This window comes from Mustelus asterias, chromosome 14 (genome assembly GCF_964213995.1).
Source record: "Mustelus asterias chromosome 14, sMusAst1.hap1.1, whole genome shotgun sequence".
NCBI classification, from domain to species: Eukaryota; Metazoa; Chordata; class Chondrichthyes; order Carcharhiniformes; family Triakidae; genus Mustelus; species Mustelus asterias.
The window spans coordinates 68,217,303-68,240,652 of NC_135814.1; the positions used below are offsets into that span (position 1 = coordinate 68,217,303).

Consider the following 23,350-nt stretch of genomic DNA (forward strand, 5'->3'; position numbering starts at 1 on the left):
CGGCCATGAAAATGCGAGAGTTTTAGACCTATTTTTCTCAGCAAGAAAAAACATCAAATCTAATGATAGCTAGAAAAAAATTAGGCAAACTGTGATTCTTGCCAGTAGGGGGAGTGGACAGAGTCTATTCTTGCCGGGAATCCAAATGCTGACTTCTAGAGGATGCTATTGCGCATGCGCCTGACCTCCCAGTGTGCAATGTCAAGAATACACAATGCACTGAGAGATTGTTATTCCCCCACTCCCCCGGACGTCACAACCCTACACCCCCAATTGCTCCCTGATTGTACCCCTCCCCTGATTGTACCCCTGCATCAGCCCCTAGATCACGGCCTCTCTTCCAATCGCCACTCCTGATTATACCCCACCTCAGCTGATCACCACGCCCATTTACCCCCCCCCCCCCGGTCAATCGCTGCCCCGGCAATTCCCGATTGCAGAGTTTGCAGCCCTCATGTGCTGCCTCCCCTTCAGGCACTCCCCTCCCTTTAGGCCCCATCCCTTGGCACTGCCCAGTGCCCATTGCCAGGGTGCCTTGTGGGCACTGCCAGGGTGCCAGGCTCGCAGTGCCAGGATGCCCAATTGACAGTGCTAAGATGCCAGGCTGGCATTACCCAAGGGGCACTGCGCATCCTGCCCCCAGGGGGCCTTAATTGCCTCCAGTCCCACCGGCAAGGCCATCATGTCTGGTCCCTGTTGGGGGACCATATGTGAACCTTGCCGGTGAGGACCTCCGCCTTTCTCACGATCTTACCGGCTCAACACGTCAATCGAGCGGCATGACAAACCAGTAAGATCACCCTCAATGAGGTTGTTTGTAATATTTGCCATTGGGTGGTAATGCATTAAATGCCGGTTTTCAAACCCATCTAATCCTCCTTTCTGTGTAAGATAATAGAAAGGAGAATGAATATGCATAATGGGAGTGGAAGTCCAATCAGCCTGCTCTCCACTCATTGGTGAAAGTTCAAATCTACCCCATAATTTTGGACAGCAGTTAATTCATGTTTCCTTTCAAGTTTCTCTGTGTAATTTCTTTTTGACATTTATCCCAAACTATGGCTGCAATTTACCAGTCCTTCCCACCAGCGAGATGTTTTGGTCCCACAGAAGGCGACCCCTCATGGTGGGTTCCCCCAGGGGCCATCACAAACAGCCACCGAATTCAGCAGGACAGGAAGTTCCCATCAGCAGTCAATAGCAAGTAACTTCTACTGCTGCAGGGGGATGGAATATTCCGGCCTTTATGTCATAATTTCAAAACAATGTGTAGACTTGCTGAACACATATTATGGTGGCAATTAATTAAAGTGAAGCTTACATTTTAAGCAAAAAAACAGATGTAAGCAATAGACTCTAAACTGACTCATCCTTAGAGGATCAATGGTTGGTAAAGTCTAAGATTTTACTAGTGTCAGGTTAATGGGATAACCATTCAACAAAGAAACAGGGACGTCCACATTATCTTTATTCATGTGTATGCCAATGGCTCAGTGGTTTTTAGTGGTAATCATTCTGCAACCAAGGTTTCTGATCTACAGTTATTGCCAATTCTTGATCAACATTATCCATGAAATTATCAGTAATATTTTGATCGATAATTCGGAGTATTTTTCCTTCCATTTGTTAATGTTAATAGAGTGACAATGTGACCATAATGTAGTTTTAAGATGCTGCCATTTTCCTCTATTTACAGCAAAGAGCAAAACAGTGGTCTGTCTTTCCTGCCAGGGAAAAGCATTCAGGGAAAAACATTGCAGCTAAATATTTAATGGGAAACTTACTGTTTCACCTCTAGCACCCGCCTCTCCAGTTGGACCAATGGGGCCTGGAGCCCCAGGACCACCTTGTACACCTGGAACACCTGCAGGCCCTGAATCACCACGATCGCCCTATGCACAAAAACATAAGAAGGTATGAGAATAGAAACAGGAGTAAGCCATCCTGCCCTTCAAACCTGCTCTGTCCTTTCCTCAACTCTACTTTTCTGCCCAATCTCCATATCTCTACAGCTCTATGGGATAGAGAAGCAGGGTAAATATTCTCTCGGCATTTAGCCTGTTAGCCTCTCTCACAATCCTTTATGTTTCAATGAGAATAAATCTCATTCTTTCAAACTCCAGATTACAGGCCTGCTCTGTTCAAACAGACTTTGTAGGATGACTCATCCCAGGAATTAATCTAGTGAACACTTATTGCACTTTATTTAAGGCAAGTATGTCTGTGCTTAGGTATGGAGACCAAAACTATTCACAGTGCTCTAAGTGTGATCGTACCAAAACCCTGTACAATTGCAGCAAGATGTCCTTATTCTTCTACTCAAACCCCCTTGCAATAAAGGCTAACAGATCACTTGTCTTCCATTTTGCTTGCTTTACGCGTATGATATCTTCCTGTGTTTTATGTATAATGCTACCCAAATTATTCTGAATACCAACATTTAATACCTTCTCATCAATTAGAAAATATTCTGTATATCTATTCTTCCTAAGAAAGTGAATAATTTCACATTTCTCCATTTCGCACTCTATTACTTTTTAAATTTAATTTATGGGATGTGAGAGTCACTGGCTTGGCTAGCATTTATTGCCATCCCTAATTGCCCTTGAGAAGGTGGTGGTGAGCTGCCTCCGTGAACCGCTGTAGTCTATGCTGCAGTCCATATCTTCTCATAGTATTTGATTTACTTTTTGCTACGTATCAATATCCCTTTGCCAATGCTTCGAGCCAAATTTTTAGTGTAAGTTCAGGGACCCGACATCTGGATGACCCCACACCTAAGCTGCATGGCTAACGCTATACTATTTTAAAATTTAAATGGGCAACTTGGCCAGGAGTGAGCTTGGTGCCCAATTGGAGATGCCAAACCCCTCTGGGAATTTCCTGTCTGATGCTAATGGTAAACAATAGAGCAACTAATATACAGGCAGGAGATCCAACAAAGTGTCCATGAACGATTAGCAGCACCACTCATATCAGCACGAGTTCATCCCCCAGATTGGAAATAAAAACCCTACACAGAGATTTAATTGGCCCTTGGCAAACTCGACAGCTGTGCATCAACTCGCATGAGCTCGCCAGGATACAATTTGATATTTCCAAAGACGAATAGACAGGTCTCCTAACGAGTGCCTTAATTAGCTCAAGGGGCCATTAATTGGCAGCAAACAAATTTGCCCCACCCTCCTCCTCCACACTGACCCCATTCAGAATTCAGAACTATCCCAGCGGCATCAGGATCCGGAAGGAACCTTCGGATCCCTGATCTTCAAATCCCGCCTGCCTTGTGTTAGGACCTCCTACTCCTTTAAAAATCTTAGCCCCAATTGAGTGGACTTACTTAATATTAAGTTAATCTTTCTCTACCTCCCAGCTATGACTGCAACACTATCTCCTGCACCCTGTCCTTTCCTTCTCCCCTATGTACTCTATGAATGGTATGTTTTGTCTGTCTAGCTTGCCAGAAACAATACTTCTCACTGTATCCCAATACATGTGACAATAATAAATCAAATCAAAATGTCCTCCTCGCAGCTTCCTTCCCACCTCGCTTTGTATCAGCAGCAGACTTGGATACATTACACTTAGGCTCTTCTTCTAAGTCATTGATGTAGATTGTAAATAACTGAGTCTGCAGTACTGATCATTGCAACACCCCATTGATAACTGTCTGCCAACCTGAAAATGAACTGTTCAATCCGACTCTGTTTTTTGGCTTTTAACCAAGTCTCTATCCAACCTAATATATCATTCACAACCCTCTGAGCCCTAAACTTGTGTAATAACTTTGCCTGCAGGTACTGTGTCAAATGCTTGTGAAAATCCAAGGTTGGTTAACAGAAGAATATGAAAATGTGCAGTAAAAAATGTCTCGGACTCTTCCACATGGCCTTGTGTACATAGTGAAAATATAGCAACAGAAGCTTGTTAGAATTTTTCATTCAATTCGGAATTTTTTCATTTTACCGGCTCCCCTGCACGACCATCGCGTCCAGGAGTGCCATCGGTTCCTGGCATACCCTAAGAGGAAAAGAGAACAACTAATTATCAAAAGTACAATATATAACACATCTTTCAGTTGCTGCATTGCTGGTCAGTGGTAGCATTCTTGCTTCTGGGTTAGAAGGCTGTGGGTTCAATTCCAACTCTTAAGGTCCATAACCTAGGCTGACACTCCGGGCCCGATTTTACCATTGCAAACGGGCGCAAAAACGTGGTAAAGTCGGGTGTGAGGCCATTAACGTGATCCGCGCCCGCGCAGATGGCCACTTTACCGAAACCCGGGAATGGCGGCGATTCGATTTGCGCCCAAAACAGGCGCAATGGCGATTTAAATGCATTTGTATGCATTTGAATTGAATTAATGAACTGCCCGCCCAACTTTATCAGCATTTCCCCCTTTACCACCGTGTTTACCAATCCGGAACCGCGCCATAATGGCCCTGCTAAATAAAAGTTTGAGTCGGGCGCTCCAGCTGCTGAAGAGGCGAGTTCAGAGCTTCCAACGGCTCTCTGACTCAGATCAGTGGTGGAGGGGAGGAGGGAGGCGGGTCAGATCATTCTCTGGTTGGGGGGGGGAGGGAGGGGAGTGAGGCCAGATTGTTGTCTGGTTGGGGGGGGGGAGGAGGAGGAGGCAGGTCAGATGTATCTCTGTTGGGGGTGGAGGGATGGCTGATCGTTGTCTGGTGGGGAGGGAGGAGGAGGTGGGTCAGATGTATCTCTGTTGGGGGTGGAGGGATGGCTGATCGTTGTCTGGTGGGGAGGGAGGAGGAGGTGGGTCAGATGTTCCTCTCGTGGTGGGGGGGGGAGAAGTGGTGAGTGAGGCCAGATGATTCTCTGAGGGGGGGGGATGAGTGAGGCCAGATTGTTGTCTGGGGTGGCCCAGTGGGTAATGGGGGAGTGAGGCCAGACCATTCTCTGGGAGGGGGGCAGGAGTGAGGCCCGATTGCTCACTGTTGGCTGGGGGCAGATGGATCTCTGGTGGGGGGGGGGCAGGGGGATCTGCTGCCACACTGTGGGCGATCGGTTGGAGGGGGAGGGGGGCAGGGGTGGTGATCGGTCTGGGTAGTGGGGCGGTGGATAAGGGAGACAGTGATGTCTGTGGGTAGTGGGGGTGGTGGTTAAGGGGGACAGTGATGTCTGTGGATAGTGGGAGGTGGATAAGAAGGACAGTGATGTGTATGGGTAGTGGAGAGGGGTAGATAAGGGGGACAGTGATGTGTGTGGGTATTGGGGTGTGGATAAGGGGGACAGTGATGTGTGTGGGTAGTGGGGGATGGATAAGGGGGACAGTGATGTGTCTGGGTAGTGGGGGGGGTGGATAAGGGGGACAGTGATGTGTGTGGGCAGTGGGGGATGGATAAGGGGGACAGTGATGTGTCTGGGTATTGGGGGGGGGTGGATAAGGGGGACAGTGATGTCTGTGGGGGCCATTGCTCCCGCCTTTTGCTCCTGGGCCGCTTTCTCCGCTTTCTGCAGATCGGGAGCGATCTGACATGGGCGCGCTTTTTCAAATTTTTTTCCAACTGCGCATGCGCAGTTCAGAGCTCCGATTGTTTCAGCCGCGCTAAGCCCCGCCCACAGCACGAATGGGACTGGAGATGTTTTTTTCAGGCTGAGTGCGAATGGGGGCGCTTGAAAGCAGATTTCTAAGTCGGATCTGCATTATGCCCAGATTCAGCACTTAAAATGAAAATGGTAAAATCAGGCCCTCCCAATGCAGTAGTGAGGGCGTGCTATCAGATGAGATTTTAAACTGAGACCCTGGGCCAGGTTTTTTCAGAGATGGGTCAACTCTGGAGGCCTTTAAAAATGGCCAGCTGCAGAAGTCCCAACCCCAGTTCCAGGAGATCCAATTTTTGCTGACATGGTGGGAAGAAGGGGACGAAGCTTGAATCACACATGTGGGAAACCCAAACTCAGCAAGGTCATTTGAAATTAGTGCCAAGTTAAAACAGTCCACATTTTCAGTATCCAAGGACATTAACAACAGTATTGAAGTCACAAATTTATGTAGAAGACATAAACACTCATGAAGTGCAAATAAAGTATGTTATGTGTCAGGATCTAAAGTTATTTAAATCCCTTATCCTTTAAACATGAAAATTCAGTTGTCAGCTGAAGTACAAATGCAAACACACACTGCTTGATTGCATTGATTGACAGGCCATCTGATGTATTTTGAGAAATCATTACAATCTGATTCTGCAGTTTCAATAGAGTTCTTTGTTGACATTTCCCAAGAGCTGTTCTTACAGTTGAGTTCAATATGAATGCTTGGCTGAGTTTCAAAAGCTCCAAAACAACGTAACTCAGCAGGGTGCTGAGTTAACCATTTTGATTGACAGTTTTAAGAGGCTATTGAAGGATTAGATGTTTTTGATATGATTACTGAATAAAAGTTTGCTTGTTTTTACAACAGATTGACTCTTTGAAGGGATTTAAAATCTTTGAATGGATTTCATGAATGAGAGTTTTTATGTAGCAAGTTTATGAGTGAGAATTCTCTTGGATGGTTAGAAGTTTAATATTTTCAACTCCAGATGGTTCCTGAAGTCTGTTCATAGTTAATTCTGGGTGAGTTGTTTTGTAGCTTGCATGGGTGACTATGTGTGGCCATGGAGTTAGCATGATATTATTAAATAGCATAGAGCTGGCATTAGGGTGTGAGTGGCCATGGCGATGGTATGGGGTTTGAGTGGCCATAGAAATGGCATGGGAGTATGAGTTGACATGGAAACATATGACTGCATGGAGATGACATGGTGGTATGAGTTGGCATGGAGGTGGAAAAGGGGTATGAGGTGACATGGAGGTGGCTTTAGGGGTACAAGTGATCATGGAGCTGGCATGGGGAGAATGAGGGAGTATGGAACTGGGCTAAGGATATGAGGAGGCATGGGTGGTGGGCAGGTTGCTGAGGGGTGAGATCCTAACAGAGTTTTATAAAACTGGACTGAAGGCTCCGAGAACCATGACCATATTAAACTGCCTCAGGTAGGGGCAGGTCTGACTCAATTTTGTCCTCTCAAACATCACTCCCTCCACCCCTTCATCATGGAGCGAAAGTCATATGTATATGGTTTGTTTCCATGGAATCAGGTCTGCCAAGTCAGGAAATGTGGTGAAATTACAGCCCCCTGTCTGGCCTTTCTGTAATACATCCCACAGCAAGAACAGTGGAGAACTTCCCAGTCTTTGTCAATAGTTATTCCCAATCAACGTCACTAAAACAAACAATCTGATCATTATCATGTTGCTATTGGTGAGATCTTGCTGTGCATTAATCAGCTGTTAAGCTTCCTCCATTATAACAGTGACTTTGCTTCAAAAGTACTTCATTGGCTGTAAAGCACTTTGGGATGCCCTGGGGTGGTGAAAGCTACTATATGTCAATCCAACTCTTTCTTTTATCTTTCAAATGAATGGATGCGGTAAGTAGCTGGAATTTTACAAGTTTAAACTTGTTTAAAGATGAAGATTCAAGCAGTGTGAATATTTACTTACATCCTGACCAGCTTCACCAGGTGGGCCGCGGGCACCATGAGGACCCGTTGGGCCTGAGGGGCCTCTTTCACCAGGAGATCCCGTCGGGCCTTGTTTCCCAGGCTGACCCTGAAAATCCAACATATTGTTGTCAGTTTTATTGGAGTACAACAGAGTGGATAACACAAAGTATTATAATTTTTAAAAATTACATTTTTGGGTAAATTAAATTGCAAAACTAAATGCAAAGAGACTCTGAAATTTGAAATGTATTAAAATATTTTTCTCACAAAATGTAATTAGAACTGAGATTATTAATGTGTTATTTATCATTTTTGTTAATACCTCATTAGGACCAATAAATATATCAGAGAGCATGCTTGTCAGAATGGAGGAGTGAATCACATTGGCCAGTTTCGAGTTTTGTGGACAATCGTCATCTAAAGGCAGTTCATAGATACAAGCTCCTGTTAACTTGCAGGATACATGTAATCTGCTCGGTTTAAGCAGCTTGCCAGATTTAGGAAATGAGCCTCCTTTTAAATGAGCCCCTGTAGCACCAGACCCATGAATCTTATTGCATTCCACTCTCAGATCTGGAGACTCCTCCACAATATATGCATGTTAGGTGGATTGGCCAAAGTAAATTGCCTCTGAGTTTCCAAAGATGTGTAGGTTAGGTGGATTAGCTATGGTGAATGTGCGGGGTAATGTGGATGTGGGCCCAGGTAAGATGTTCTTTTGGAGAGTCGGTGCAGACTCAATGGGCCGAATGGCCTCCTTCTGCACTGTAGGGATTCTATAATTCCAAATTTTTTCTTGGTTAATGCGGCGGCGCCCTCTATGTATTACACACTCGGCCCCTCGAGCCTGCTCTGCCAGTCAATAAGATCATGAGTGATTTGATTGTAATCTCAACTCCACTTTCAGATTTCACCAGGGCCTGGCTACAAGGGGGACCAGGTTCTCCTGGGCATGAGGAGGTGGAACCATAGTGGGGGGGCGTTCCCACACAGGAAGCACACCCCTATCCACCCAAGCTGCCAAGAAAGCTGCCAATCTCACCACTTGGCCTGACACCTGCCAGGTAAAATACCACTGGTAGCAGGTGGTGGCCCTTAATAGCCATTAATTGATGAGTTAGGCGACACGGTGGAACAATGGTTAGCACTACTGCCTCACAGCACAAGGGACCCTGGGTTCAATTCCGACCTTGGTGACTGTGTAGAGTTTGCATGGTCTCCCCGTGTCTGCGTGGGTTTCCTCTGGGTGCCCCGCTCTCCTCCCACAGTTCAGAGATGTGCAGGTTAAGCGGATTGGCCATGCTAAATTGCCTTTAGTGTCCCAAGATATTAGGTTGGGTGGTTTGGCCATGGTAAATGTGTGGGGTTACAGGAATAAGGTGGAGGAAAGGGCCTGGGTAAGGTACTCTGTGCAGACTCGATGAGCAGAATGGCCTCCTTCTGCACTGTAGGGATTCTATGATTCTAAGATTTAGGGCCTCATTTGACCCATTAGTAAACAGGCCACCTGATGCACCCTCCCCTGCTGGTAAATACCAGAGGTAGTGAGTAGGCAGTGGGCATGTGCTGGCACCATTGTGCACAGTGTTGGCACCATCCCACACCCACTTCCTGGTAATGGGCTTATGCGTTGAAGAGGGCATGTAAAATTCCATCCAGTATATTTTCACTCCTCCAAACAATAAAAAAAGTTGCCAGTTTAGGTTGTGAACTTGATTCAGCTGCTAAACATACGCTATCCATATATATGTTTAACAGATACATTACCAACATTCGCCAGCAAATCTTTTTTTTGTCAGTCAAGATAACATTCTAGTCATTTTATTTAAGGTAAAATAGACAGTTAGCTAACGTATGGGTATCTGTAATTTTGTTTTGGACATAAATTGTGGAATATATTAAACAACAACAACTTGTATTCATATATTGACTTTAACAGTGCAAAATATCTCAAGACATTTTCCAGGAGCATAATCAAACACCATTTGACACCGAGCCACTTGAGATATTAGGACAGATGATCAAAAGCTTAGTCAGAGGGGTGGGTTTAAAGGAGTGTCTCAAAGGAAGAAGGAGAGGTTTAGGATGGGCATCTCAAATCTTCTCACCATAACAGCTGTGTAAGAACATGGGCTTACTTTGAGTGATTGCAAATTGAAAGTGTTTAAGGAGCCTAAGCTTTTCTCTAACTTGACTGCTCCTCAAAAAATACAGTAAGGAGTTTAACAACACCAGGTTAAAGTCCAACAGGTTTATTTGGTAGCAAAAGCCTCAAGAATTATTCTGTAAATTGAGTTTGTGTCTTTATATGCCCTGTTTGTGAACAACTTTTTCACACAGTGACTGATTGGGGACTGGAATGCACTGCCTGAGGGTATGGTGAAGGCAGGTTCAACTGAGGCATTCAAAAGGGAATTAGACTGTTACCTTAAAAGGAAGGGCAGGAACATAGAATCAATGAATCCTGACAGTGCAGACAGAGGCCATTTGGCCCATCGAGCCTGTGCCGACAACAATCCTAGCCAGGCCCTATCCCTATAACCCCACTTTTTTATCCTGCTAACTCCCCTGACATTAAGGGACAATTTAGCAAGGCCAATGAACTAACCTGCACATCTTTGGAGTATGGGAGGAAACCAAAGCACCCGAAGGAAACCCACGCAGACATGGGGAGAATGTGCAAACTCCACACAGATAGTCACCCAAGGCTGGAATTGAACCTGGGTCCCTGGCACTGTGAGGTAGCAGTGCTAACCACTGTGCCATCCAGGAATATAAAAAACAGGAGTAGGCAATTCAGCCCATCGAGCCTGCTCTACAATTTAATATGATCATAGCTGATTGGACACTTCAATGCCTTTTACACCCAGTATCCTCATAATCCTTTACATTGTTAATCAAAGTCTATCAATCTCTGCTTATGGTGAGATGATAGAGGAATGGCACTAGATGAATTAACTTATTTGGAGAACTGGCGCAGACATGATGGGCCGAATGGTTTCCTGCTGCGCTGTAATTTGAGATTCACTATCACAAGTAACCTTGTATTGTTAGGGGAAAGGGGAAATGGGCAGAATTAGGCTTAGAACTGTCTACAGCCCTATTTTCTCTCTTTCTATGTCTGTGTGAATAAATGAAACATAGTCAAACATAATTCTCTTTTACTATTTTTCAACATTAAGCTTTGCTAGATTGCAGTTGAATATAATGATTGCAATCTAGATATCAATCCTTCCTCTTCTCCAGGGTGCATCCTTGATTATTCAATGGTTGCTGAGTCTGATGCTGTGAATTTACTCTAGGGGAAGATGAGGAGACAGGCCCCAACTCTGCCTCAGCCCACATAGCAGCTGAACCTTGTGATTTTGCAGTTCCTCTTCACCACATGTTAGCTGTCTAGGCGACTGAACCAACTGCACCATCCCTCTTTCCCCCACCCACACCTTGGCCCACCCACAGATATCTATTATTTTGGATTCATTTCTCATCTGACACAATTAGGAAAAGTGTGTTCAAACCTAAATGTTATCAATATGGAGTCAGCTTTGAAAACTATAGGAACTTCACATTTACCCAAACTAAAGGCCTAGTTGCCAATGGTGGAGTTAATAAAAGCAGAGATGTGCAAGAGGCCAGAATTAGAGGAGCACAGACGTGAGCCAGACCCAGCGTGCAAAAATCAACTTCATCAAGTGCACATAAAGGTTAACATTTACATTACAGTGGATTTGGATAGCATGAGAACACAAAATTGCCAAAAAAAATGTTCCAATGCCAATTATTAGTAATTAAAATATTGCAATTTTGCAAGCATTTGGTCAAAAAAATTAAATGGGCCTGTGGTTAAAAGTTATGCCTGATAAATATTATAATTGCTTCCATACTAACTGTGGAAAGTGCAGTACTGCATTAGTAATTTGAAATAGGACATAGAATCATAGAATTGTTACAGTGGTAAGAGCAATATGTTCAGAATGAACAAATTATTTTGGATCTATACCCTCACCACTGGGGCTTCTTTGCCACAGGTCTGGCTCTGTTGTAAACTAATTGATAAAGAATGAGTGCTCTGATTATCATTGCATCATGCAACCACCAGGATGGTAGAAGGTGAACTCATGGACCTTGTGCTTTTGTTTCAGGGAAAACTTGTTCTTTTCTCATCTAACAGTACTTATGTTTACAGACACTAAAACTGAGAAGGCACCATTTTCTATTTTAATTGAAGTGGTAAGCAAAAAGGCTTTGATATGAATGTCAATGTTACAAAATTGGACTGAGCTTAACACTAACTCAACGCATTCCCATAATTTCTTCATATGCCAATGTATTATGCATGAGAAATCTGTTTATCATTGTTCCTGCTAAGCAACAGCATAAGGAGTGCCAAAATATAAACCAGTTTGAGTTTTTCTGTTTGATATAATTGAGAGACTTTCAATGTAGGGGAATTGAAAGTGAAGATCTCTGAGTTAAATAACAATGCAACAAGCGAAGTTCGCTAATTTATCGCAGTTGTCGCACCAAAATACAGTTTATTTATAGTTTTATTTTTATATATTTATAGTTTCAGGAATGCGGTACATTCAATTAAAACATAAAAGGGAATGAAGCGGTTAATGAAGTAATACTCACAGCAGGGCCTGGCAAGCCAGGCATGCCTCTTTCTCCACGATGGCCTGGCAGGCCTGCAAGTCCTCTTTGTCCAGTTGTACCTTGTGGACCTGGAGGACCATCTGGGCCCTATAAGTTGCAACAGAGACACATCATAGAGATACCAATTAAGGCACCAATATAGCTATAGTAGGAAAGCAGGGTTGTCATGGCTGTTCCAGCTGCAGCTAACACCCCGTGGAACGCTGTCCAAAACAGCTGTAGCTTACTGCTTCCAATCAGCACAAACGTTTCAATGTAACCATGGCTTAAGAGTGGTGAAATGTTATTTTTTATTGAGGAAATGTATGCAAAGCTGATTTATACCACTAAGTACAAATTTCCTTGAACTTTCATTTCTACTAAAACTTTTTGCTGCTCACATGTGACATGCAAAAGAGCAGCTCTCACAGATTTTTTGCATTCACACCAGTAATGTGCTGCTGTTGAAATTTACACACATAAATTTAGAGACTGTGAGATGCAGAATCACTTAATTTAGGCTCAAGTGAGATTTCTGGAGTTTGATAGAGATTTTCTTTTCTGCGTTTTCTTTTTTATATTTTATCTGAACTCTCCATGATACTGAACTAAAATGTTAAAGTTTTCAGACTTCCTCCCCCTCCTGCATGCAAAATGTTAAGCAGCTGGAATGGTCGTGCCAATGAGGATATCCCTGTTGTCGGGGTCCATTCATTCCTTAGAATAGACATAGGCAGCACTTGGTATGGATTTAAGATGATTTTCTTTATTGAATAAAACTTAAAAGTAATACTACAAAAGCGAAGAGAGAGAGAGAGAGAGAATTTGGGGACTGGCTTCACAGCCAGGCCCTGTACAGACTTGAACTCAAACCTCGCACTCGGCTGAACTAAGTAAACAGATAACTGTTACTGCAATATATACATTTTTATCTGTGTTATTGAAATTGCTGGTGTAAACTAGGTTCCCAACTTTCATAAACAATTGGCAGCTGTGGCTGTGAAAAAAGCTTTGTTTAGTCATTTCTGCTAACATTGTATTTTCAAAAAATGCAGTCAATTTCTAAGCTCATCCCAGAATTCCCAGGTAAGTTTTAAAATGTGGCCAAGTTAGCTTTAAAGCTTAGCATAAGTAGTTACATAGGCAGAAATATCTTAAAATGAAGTCTTTTAACTGAAGCAAACCATACAAAGGGTCCCACACCTGTTGTACAGAATAACGGCAGAAGAGGCTGAAAGTGAGGTACCGTGGTTGAAGACAGCAACCCACTCACTCTGATTGGTGCTGCTGAATATAATTCTTATCTTACGCTGATCTTTACATTTCGGTATCTGCGCAGGAAATTTGGACACGAGTTCCCATGGGAAGAATCGACATAAATTTTGGTGTAATTTTGGCAGCGAAGAGATTAAGGAAATTCGGGGTCAACATGTTGACTGTAGACTGCAATTTTTGGTAATGGATCTGAGTGGCCAGTACAACCAGAATAAAATTTCCTTATGTTTAACACCGTAGTTGAAACTAATCCCTAAATCTCGACAATGGTGTTTTATGAACCTGTGCATGAGTTTACCTCTGCTTCTTTTCATCAAGAAATTACTTCAAAGCAAATCATTTATTTTCTAAGTTTCTGGCCCAGCTCACACAGTGATCCATCCTACATGTATCTAATTGCTGAGCTCATACAGGAGGCAGTGCTATTCTAAGACTTCAGATCTAAGCTAATGGTTTATTGCTTTACTGCAATACGCTTTCGTCTTTTTTACTAAAAGAACCATTCGCCGGAATCTTACCACCATTCACGCCGGTGGGATTTTCCCATCCCGCCACAGTGAATGGAGATTTGGCTGACTGCCAAATTCTCCGACTTTGCTGCAGCGAAAGTGTGACGTGAACGGCAAGTAAAGTCTTTCAAAAGTGCAGCATAACTAAAGCAAATCTAGCCTGGCATGAACTAATCCTTATTGACATATCTAATATGGTCAGTTGGAATGTAACCACCAAGTAGATATTTTAAATGACCAAATTATAGAATAAGAACTCTCTGTGATTCTGACTTGGCATCCCATCCTGGAATTGGTACCTTGTTCTGGAATTGGTATCTTGTTCTCGAACTGGCATCCTGCTCTTTCTGTCCCGGTTCTTTATATTCTCATTGAAGCTGCACCAATCTTTCATGTCTCCTTTGGTGATTATTCTCTACATCATATGCTAACCGATATGAACATGACAAGACATGACCTACATGTCTTTGAGCATTATATTTCTACAATTCTCCCTCAGGACCCATTGGCAATGCTCATCAAATCTCCTCTTCATGAAAGATGGAAGCTTTATCCCTCCTCTTTTAGAACAACAAACCTCTCTATGCTTATGCTTCCTTTAATTTTATCTTTTCAAACACCTTTAGGGGTCTGAAAACCCTTGTTTTATTAGATTTCTAGCACTTCAAGAAATTATATTTGTTTGCAAAAATCTGTATTTTATGAGCTCCCTAAATAATACATGTAAAAAGCACAATAAATTTTTTATTTCTTTCCTTTTGTTACATCTTAAGTGGCTAAATAGATTACTTTATAATGCCAAGGATTTAGGTGGCTAAAGAATCTATAAAGATAGTTAAAGAACCTAAACATTTTCACGGCAGTCATGTTCACTTGTCTGTTCAATATTTATTAATCACATATTTATTATGGTGCAGATAACAAGAAAAAGCAACTGATAAATGAAACTTTTCTGGAGATTAAGGGTTTTTTTGTTTTACTTATTGCACTCCCAAAGGAGCAGCCTGGTCAGAAAGTGTGGGGAACCCACAATTCGGGATTCTCCTACACACACCGCAACATCACTGAGATTAGACTTAGTCCCCGATTGACAGCCTGAGCCTCGGGTGAGGAGCTGGCCAGTGAGGTCCGCAGCAATAGGTGGGTCTGTGCCAGAGACTGGCAGGGATAGATCAATCATGGGTGCAGGGAGGCAGGAGGTGAACCTAGTAAGGGAGAGAAGATGCACACTTCAATCCGGGGCAGAAAGAGTAAGGGGTTCGATCAAGAGATGGAATGGGGGGGGTGGGTCCTCTATTGGATGGGTGGGGTGGCACTGGATTTTGCAGTGGCGGGGGGATGGGGGAGGGGTGGGGTGGTGGTGGTGGAGGGTGCAGTCAAACAGCTGGAAGTAGGTCTGAGGCCTTGTGGTGATGCGGCGGGTGGGGAACCATAGAATCCCTACAGTGCAGAAGGAGGTCATTCAGCGAATCGAGCCTGCACCGACAACAATCCCACCCAGGCCCTCTCCCGTAACCCCACATATTTATCCTGCAAAACCCCCTGACACTAAGGGGCAATTTAGCATGGCACCATGCCACACCAAATTTTACAGCAATCAATGATAGTTTCATGGTCACCATTACTGAGACAAGCTTTATTATTCCAGATTTTTATCATTGAATCTGAATTCCATCAGCTGCTGTGGTGGAATTTGAACCCATGTCCCTCAGAGCATTAGCCTGGGCCTCTGAATTGCTAGTCTAGGGACGTTACCACTTCACCACCATCTCCATGAGGGAGGGGAGTACTCAGGAAACAAAGGTCTGTGGGATGGAAACTGGACAGCACAGGCAGTTGGAGAAATCAAATTTCAGGTGGGTTGGAGACCTTGGGGGCGATTTTCCCAGTCTGTTGTGCTGCTCTAGAAGTGCAATGGGCCGGGAGACATCAGCGGAAGCCGTTTCGGGGCTTCCCATTGGGCGCCACGGCCTCTGCGCATCTCCACAGCAAAGATTTTTTGTGTAGTCAGCTCCACACTGGAAATCGGCGCGGAGCTGATTTCAATATTTCAGTCAGGAATTTGCATCCAATTAGTGGACCCGGGACTGAAGTCTCCAGGCTCGCTAGCGTCTCCCCACTCCCCCCCACCAACGCCCCCCCCCCCCCCCCCCCCCACTCCCCACCCCCCGGCTAGGAGTCGTTCCCTCCAGCAGGGTTTACAACAGCTCCCCACGACCAGGGAAAACAGTCGGCCCAACCCCACTGGAGGGAACAGAAGAAATGGAGGTCCCCCCATGAGGTTGGGGGTAAGGGGGAGACAGTAAGCCCTTGCCCTGATAAAGCTGCCTGATTCCTGAACCGCAGGAAGCAGAGTTAAAATTGAAAACTTTCGACTCGAGGTCTAATGGAGATCAAACCTGCCTCTTTGGAGAGTGTTGGGTGCCCGCCCACCTTCCAGTCTTATATAAAGCCATAAATGGGTGAGTTTGAGATGAGTTTGAATCAGGAAATAGATTTTTCACACTTTAATCGTGCACTCAGTCCAAAAGTTAAAATTCAGCTGTGTGTGTGCAATGTAGGAAATACATCTTACGCACATCCTGCCTATTTGCAGAATGGATCCGCTTAAATGCTAAAGAGCAAATAAAATAGAGATTTTATTTCTAATTGCTGAAATATCAATGTTGTGGCAATGTTTAATGTCATGAGATAGAGTCTATACAAATCCCTTTTAAGCGTATGATTTTTCTAAAGTCTAATTGTACTTACAGTTGGACCATCTTCTCCAGGTTCACCTTTATCACCAGGGCTTCCCGGTGTTCCAGAAGGGCCAGGATCACCAGTCTTTCCAGGTGGACCTGTGTCACCCCGAAGACCTGGAGGACCTTCTTTTCCAGGAGCACCCAATGGACCAATAGGACCTGGATCACCCTGGGAAAGAGAGAGGAAAGATTCACTTCTTATTGAGCATAGATTACTCCTTATTTGTGCTAACATTTTCTTCTGCTCCAAATTATAATTTTATTAGATATATACGGATATAGATCACAGAGTGATGGGATTGATGTATGGGAGGCCCAACATTGGCACACTGCTGGCTGCATTCTGTTTAGCAAGAATCCTTTCTTCAGCAGTGTTATTTGCTTCTAGGTAATAAACTGAAAAATGTTGCCAAAATCTTCATATTCCATCAGTCACGTGTCATCAGATTAATTGAGCTAAAAGATAGCGATTTTGCATTATGATGCTCTTAACATTACTCTAACCTGTCACCCGAGATTTAACCCTAGATCCACAACTTAAAGCCCACAGTAACTTGATTCCCTCCAGTAGAGGTACCTGATCATTTTGTTTCTCAGAACAGCCTCACGTATAGCTGAACCAAGTTCAGCTCCAAGGAACATCCTTTAAACATTAAGTTGTGATTGAAGCTAATACCAATCATTACACTGTTTCTGTGACAAAAACAGAAAAATGCTGGAAAATCTCAGCAGGTGTGGAGAGAGAGTAGAGCCAACCTTTCAAGTCCAGATGACCCTTCGTCAGAGCTGCTTTTGTGGTTGCGTGAAAACGAAGCATAAATAAAAGTCAAGATTTATTCTAAGAAGAATAAAATCAAAATACTGCGGATGCTGGAATCTGAAACAAAAACACAGCTCTCGCGAAGGGTCATCCAGAGTCGAAACGTTGGCTCTATTTTCTCCCCACAGATGTTGTCAGACCTGCAGCCTACAGGATTTTCTGTTCTTGATTCTAGGAAGGTTATGTACAGTGTTCATTATTGGCATTTTCCACAAGAAAACCAATTAAGAGTTAATCCCTTGGGAATCTTTACTCACAGTTGCTCCTGGTGGTCCAACTCGACCTGCAGGTCCAGGAAAGCCAGTGGCACCCTATTTACAGAGGAAAATGTTGATAAGTTATAGCCAAGACTGAGTGTGCTTTGATAACTATTTGAAATCTATTGTTAATATCTTTGTAATTTTTAAATGAACCAAAATTCTATGCAATGATCCTAAAAGTCCATAAATGGGAAGAACGGTAACAGATGAAACACCAATAAGTGTGAGATTGGGAATAAAAGAAGTATACCAGCTCTGAATGGCATTAAACTAGGTGAGATCTAGATACTTAAGCACCTAGCATGTCCAGACAAGGCAGAACAGCAAGGTTGATGAAACCGTATGGGTTACGCTCAAATTAACATCTCGAGTTCAGTCTTAATTTTGAGCAGCAAGGCACAAGATGATGCACAGAACAACGATGAACTGTGTAAGATAGCAACTGTTATAGAACAGGGAAATCCTGAGTGCCACTTCAACCCAAATAGGGCAGTAGTTCACAGGTTCAAACTGATGAAAGCTCAGTTCAGGTGTGATGTTCTTCGTGAAAAGAAACCTCGGATTCATTTATGAGGGAATTGCTGCTGTGATGGATGATTATCAGCTTTGCTGGGTGGGTGAGCTGAATGGCATTTTTCATCCAATTTATCTGATGTTCAGGGTGCTGTAATGATAATGGAAATTATAGTGCCTGGCCAAAGGAATTCAGTTATGTTGGCTGACCGTTTTATAAGAAAGTCAAACTATATCAATACTCAGAAAATTACATCCAAAAGTGAGTTTGCAAGCCCACATAATTCTCTCTGAACTTGCCTGATCCTGATCTGGTGGAAGTTTGACGGAGGTTGGGTGAGGCCTAGGGAAATCAGTCTACCCTTACCCATATTAATTCCCTTAAATGGTCAATTATTAGTCAGTTAAGGCTGTCTCCCACCTGGTCACAATTGTAGGGTCAGCGGAAAGAGGTCAGGGTGGGTGGGAGGCCTGCAGGTAAGCCTGCTTGGGCCTCAGGTGAGAAAAGGAGCAGGGCCTCCATCACTGAGCCCTTTTCACAGTAAAGGGACCCCATGATCTCTCCCCTTGACCTTTCCAACATGACACCCATCCTCCTCACAACTCCGATCAGGGCTGCCCCCCCGATCTCACCGTGAGATTCCCAAACTTACATTTGTCCTGGGCTCCTGGCTCTGAGAACCTGGGGACTGCCTGTAGTCCCAGCAATGGCCACCACTCCCAGGGGCACTGCTGGGACTATAGAGTGCTTGGCCAGGCAGGCTAACCGGCAACTCACTGAGGCAGGATTTTCTCCCGAGAGAGGGGAAGAAATCCAGTCTCCAGCTAGTTAACAATCCACAAAAACCTCACCATTCAAAAAATCCTAAACTGTAAAGTGTGCAGAGTTGGTTGACTCTTTTTTGTATTTAGGATAACATTTTTCTTAATTATAGGTGAATAGTTCAGGAAAAGTGCTGATGTCAGTAATAAAAAAGTGAAGATTTTTGGCTTTGAATTAACAAGATAAATCCACATCTTTGGCCTTATATAGGTGAATAGTATTTTTTAAATTCTTACTCTGGTATATATGGGTTGGAATATTTGAGAACAACCACATTATCAGTATGATTAATAGCAATGAAGCTTAGTTTGATATGTAAAAATGATTTAACATTTTATCCTATCGATCTTTAAACTTCTATTACTCAACAGGTTGAAAAAATATATAAAAGCAAAATACTGCGGATATTGAAAAAAAAGTCTTTTGAGGGAATTTTCAACCAATTGGAGGTCAGGTTGTGGTCTGCTGTAGTCATAACTAATACTGCGCTTTTGGCAGCTGAAAGATAAAGGTAGATATGAAATAGGAAGGGTCCAAGGATAGATCCTTGGTGGGGTGGCAACCAGTGGTAACAGCATGAGAACAGAAAGAGAAGTCATTGTGAGTGATACCGTCACAATTGTTAGATAAGAAGGGAACCAGGTGAGAGCAGTCTCATTCGACTAGAGTGGAGGGACATGGCTAGTGTGATCAGCCATATCAAGGGCCGCAGAGAGGTGAGGAATGATGAGGAGGGATGGTTTACTTCTGTCAAGTCATGTGGCCTGCAATTACTCGCTAACTTTCACAACATCCTATCTTGAATGTACGCTGCTAATGTTTAATGTTACTGGGTCAATGTCACTCATTAGGGCTATTGTGGGAGAACCATCACCAAGTAGCCTTCAGCAGTTCAAGAAGAAGACCACCACCTCCTTCTCAGGATGGATAACAAGTACATTGTTACCAATGTCACCCATTGCCCGTGAACAAGAAAAACAACCAATGTGATCTACTTTGTACTGATGTTTGGATGCGTGCATCCATTAAAATTCTAAAGCATTGTTTGTGACCAGGTCATTGTGTAAATTTTAAAATTATCGGGAACTATGGATCCACAGGCCATTAATTTTCATCCCCACACTTGCAGGCATCATTGTCAGTGGGTGTGGAAAATTTGGATGGCCACTGACTTTCCAAATTTTCCCATCCCATCCGCAACAATGCCAGGACCGGAAAATCCCACGCACAGTAACTCCATTTCGAAGTAATTCAATGAATGTGAAGTGCTTTGGGGTACTTGAAAGAAGGAATTTGAAAATTCAAAACTTTTCTTTCAATTTTCTTGTTAAATACATTTGAGACACTTCCTACGGAAGAAGCGATGGATTGAAATATTAAATACAAGTGAAAAGTTGAAAAATGATAGAGGGCGAGATCTTCCGGCTGTTCACCTGGTGGGATCTTCTGGTCCCGCCGATGGCACAGCCCTGCCGCGGGTTTCCCGGGTGATGTGGGTGGATTCAATAAGAGATCCCATTCACAGCGACTGGACTAAAATATCCCACCGCCGGCCAATGGCGGGCCACCACCCGCTACCGGGAAACTCGCTGCGGGGAAGCCAGAGAATCTCATCCAGAAAATTCAAATAATCATACTTACAGGTGGTCCCTGGGTACCACGTCCACCTTTTAAACCTGGGACTCCAACAGGTCCCTAAGAAATGAATTGGGAAAATGATAAGTTGAACAGTACGTTATCCATAATCATAAAAAACTACTAATTAATCATTTCATGCTAGAAAGTGCTTTAGTAACTTCCTTACTGGTGGACCAGGGGATCCTGCTAGTCCTTGAGGTCCTGGAGATCCAGCATCACCTTTCTGACCAGGCTCACCAGTTTCACCTTTACCTCCAGGCTGTCCATCAGTGCCCTGTTTCAAATGAAATCAGGTGGTTTAGTGGGGAGCTATGTTAGAAGGTAGAGAACAAGATTACCTTATGCATAAGTTATACATTTTTCAAAATGTAATTATACTCATACCAGAGTTATAGTTTTCCAAGCAGTAGGGTCGGATAATGTTTCCATTTATTGAATTACAATCGCTCTCCAATATGAGCACAGTTTCCCAATTAGATTTTCTCCCAATTTTCATGTTTAACAAATCCTTAATATATGGGTTTACTAGTGGTACAAGCTGAATACATAACAGGGAAAAGCAAGAATTGAGACTATCCTACTATTTGGTTCGACATCCCAATCCACTCATTACTATATAGGCTAGGATATCTTGTTTGATAAAAGCACACTCTGGCCATTCCACAGTTTTGTGTTGTTCATCCCTATAGCATGAGGTATAAATGAATGAGCGCACGCTGTTACTGATGTTCACAATATCAACGGTCACGTTTTCCATTTGTTTTTGTCACTGCGCACCCATACAACAAGTTCAACTGAATAAAAGTGATTGATGTGTTACTTGTTTCACAAATGCAACTGTCTTTAGAAAAGTATCTTAAAGAAAGTATGTTATTTAAAGTGAACTTTTCAGTCACAGGAAACTTACAGGTGGTCCAGAAAATCCAACAGCACCAGTGGGACCAGTCTCACCACGAGAACCCTGAAAAAGAATGATGGAATTCACTATCGCAAAACTTCACAGAATGATTCGAGATTTATAAGGGTCTACTACATAACCTTTTCCTGATCCTAAAGTTTGTGCTATTCTAACACACATTTTATTGAGTTTTAAGTACAAGAATTGCACCCAGTTATTACTTGAACAATTCTGAGATCTACCGGTCCTTACCATATTTATTGGTTTCTTTAGAACTTGGTCGATTTGCCTCTTGAGCTCATTTTCACTTTCCACTTCAAAGGCCTTTGCTAACAGCCTCTCCACAACTTATTTGTTTGAAAAGAGTTTCATCTGTCTTTTCTTCTCAGTCCCAATTTCCTATTTGGTCAAGGATCCATGGATATTTGAATCATAGAGTCATAAAATCCCTACAGTGCAGAAGGAGGCCATTTAGCCCATCGAGTCTGCACCAACCACAATCACACCCAGGCCCTATCCTCATAATCCCATGCATTTACCCTGGCTAGTCCCCCGATACTAAGGGGCAATTTAGCATGGTCAATCCACCTGACCTGCACATCTTTGGACATCGAATCATTTGCCATAATCTCCCCGATTCAAATATCGGCAAGATATGAACATACCAAAGCTTCAAATCTTGGAAATGTATATAACTTCTTAATAATCACTCATTATAAATCTCAATATTGTAAAATGTAAAATATATGTTTGTTTCTTCTACTAACTATGCCACGGTGTCACACTGCACAGTGCAAAATAAGTACCTACTTGTGACAATATAAATTTCCTGTTTAAACTTCATGATTGTTCAGTGCAGCATTGAAGCTCATGGTAACTAAACCAATCTGCTGAGATTAAGAGGGCAGCCATAACCAACCAAGGTAAGTAAATTGTCTGCATTTTGGGTAGTGATAGAGCAGCTAAAAATTAAGTTAAGTTTAAGTTTATTTATTCGTGTCACAAGTAGGCTTACATTAACACTGCAATGAAGTTACTGTGAAAATCCCCTAGTCGCCACATTCCGGCACCTGTTTGGATACACTAAAGGAGAATTTAGCATGGCCAGTGCGCCTAACCAGCACGTCTTTCATACTGTGGGAGGAAACAGGAGCACCCGGAGGAAACCCATGCAGACACAGGGAGAATGTGCAAAGTCCACACAGATAGTGACCCAAGCAAGGAATTGAACCCAAGTCCCTGGCGCTGTGAGGCAACAGTGCTAACCACTGTGCCACCCCTATTATTAGGTGTTGTAGAATTATGGGGCTGGACTCAAATTTGATCTGGAGGGCTGGGATTTCCAGAAGGTTTCAATGCCCGGGATATCTGTCAGGCTCAGATACGGGTCAGAAACCTGCACTGAGAGAAATTGTCACTCCTTGTGATTTTCCCGCAGTGGCCAATTGATGACCAGAAGGTGAGTGTGCTATCCAATTGGGCACGACAGGTTGGTTCCTGAGGTTAGAGAGCCAGTCCGGGGCCTCACAGTTTGAAAGCAGCAAAAGGATGCCATTCAAGAAAAGTGAGGGAGAAAATGCTTCAAAATGGGGACACCCTTTCTCCAACCTTTTAAAATTTAAAACAAAAAAATAGCCTTCGCAGCTGAGCCACCATTGGGGGATTCTGAGTGGAGGAGTAGGTTCCAGAAGCCCTCTAAAATTTAGCTACACCCAGGGAGGCAGGGA

The 23,350-nt window shown here is 43.4% G+C and overlaps 1 protein-coding gene across 1 annotated transcript in view; it reads right to left on the reverse strand.

The window, feature by feature from the left end:
* col5a2b (collagen, type V, alpha 2b) overlaps positions 1-23,350 on the reverse strand; it is a 279,221-nt gene that overhangs the window by 26,991 nt on the left and 228,880 nt on the right. Inside the window, exons 38-47 of the mRNA XM_078228547.1 lie at positions 21,633-21,686; positions 20,892-20,999; positions 20,729-20,782; positions 17,749-17,802; positions 16,679-16,840; positions 12,144-12,251; positions 7,507-7,614; positions 3,967-4,020; positions 1,785-1,892; positions 258-280 (exon numbers count right to left, since the gene is read on the reverse strand). Of these exons, the coding sequence (XP_078084673.1) occupies positions 258-280; positions 1,785-1,892; positions 3,967-4,020; positions 7,507-7,614; positions 12,144-12,251; positions 16,679-16,840; positions 17,749-17,802; positions 20,729-20,782; positions 20,892-20,999; positions 21,633-21,686 (833 nt within the window). The remainder of the gene's footprint in view (positions 1-257; positions 281-1,784; positions 1,893-3,966; positions 4,021-7,506; positions 7,615-12,143; positions 12,252-16,678; positions 16,841-17,748; positions 17,803-20,728; positions 20,783-20,891; positions 21,000-21,632; positions 21,687-23,350) is intronic.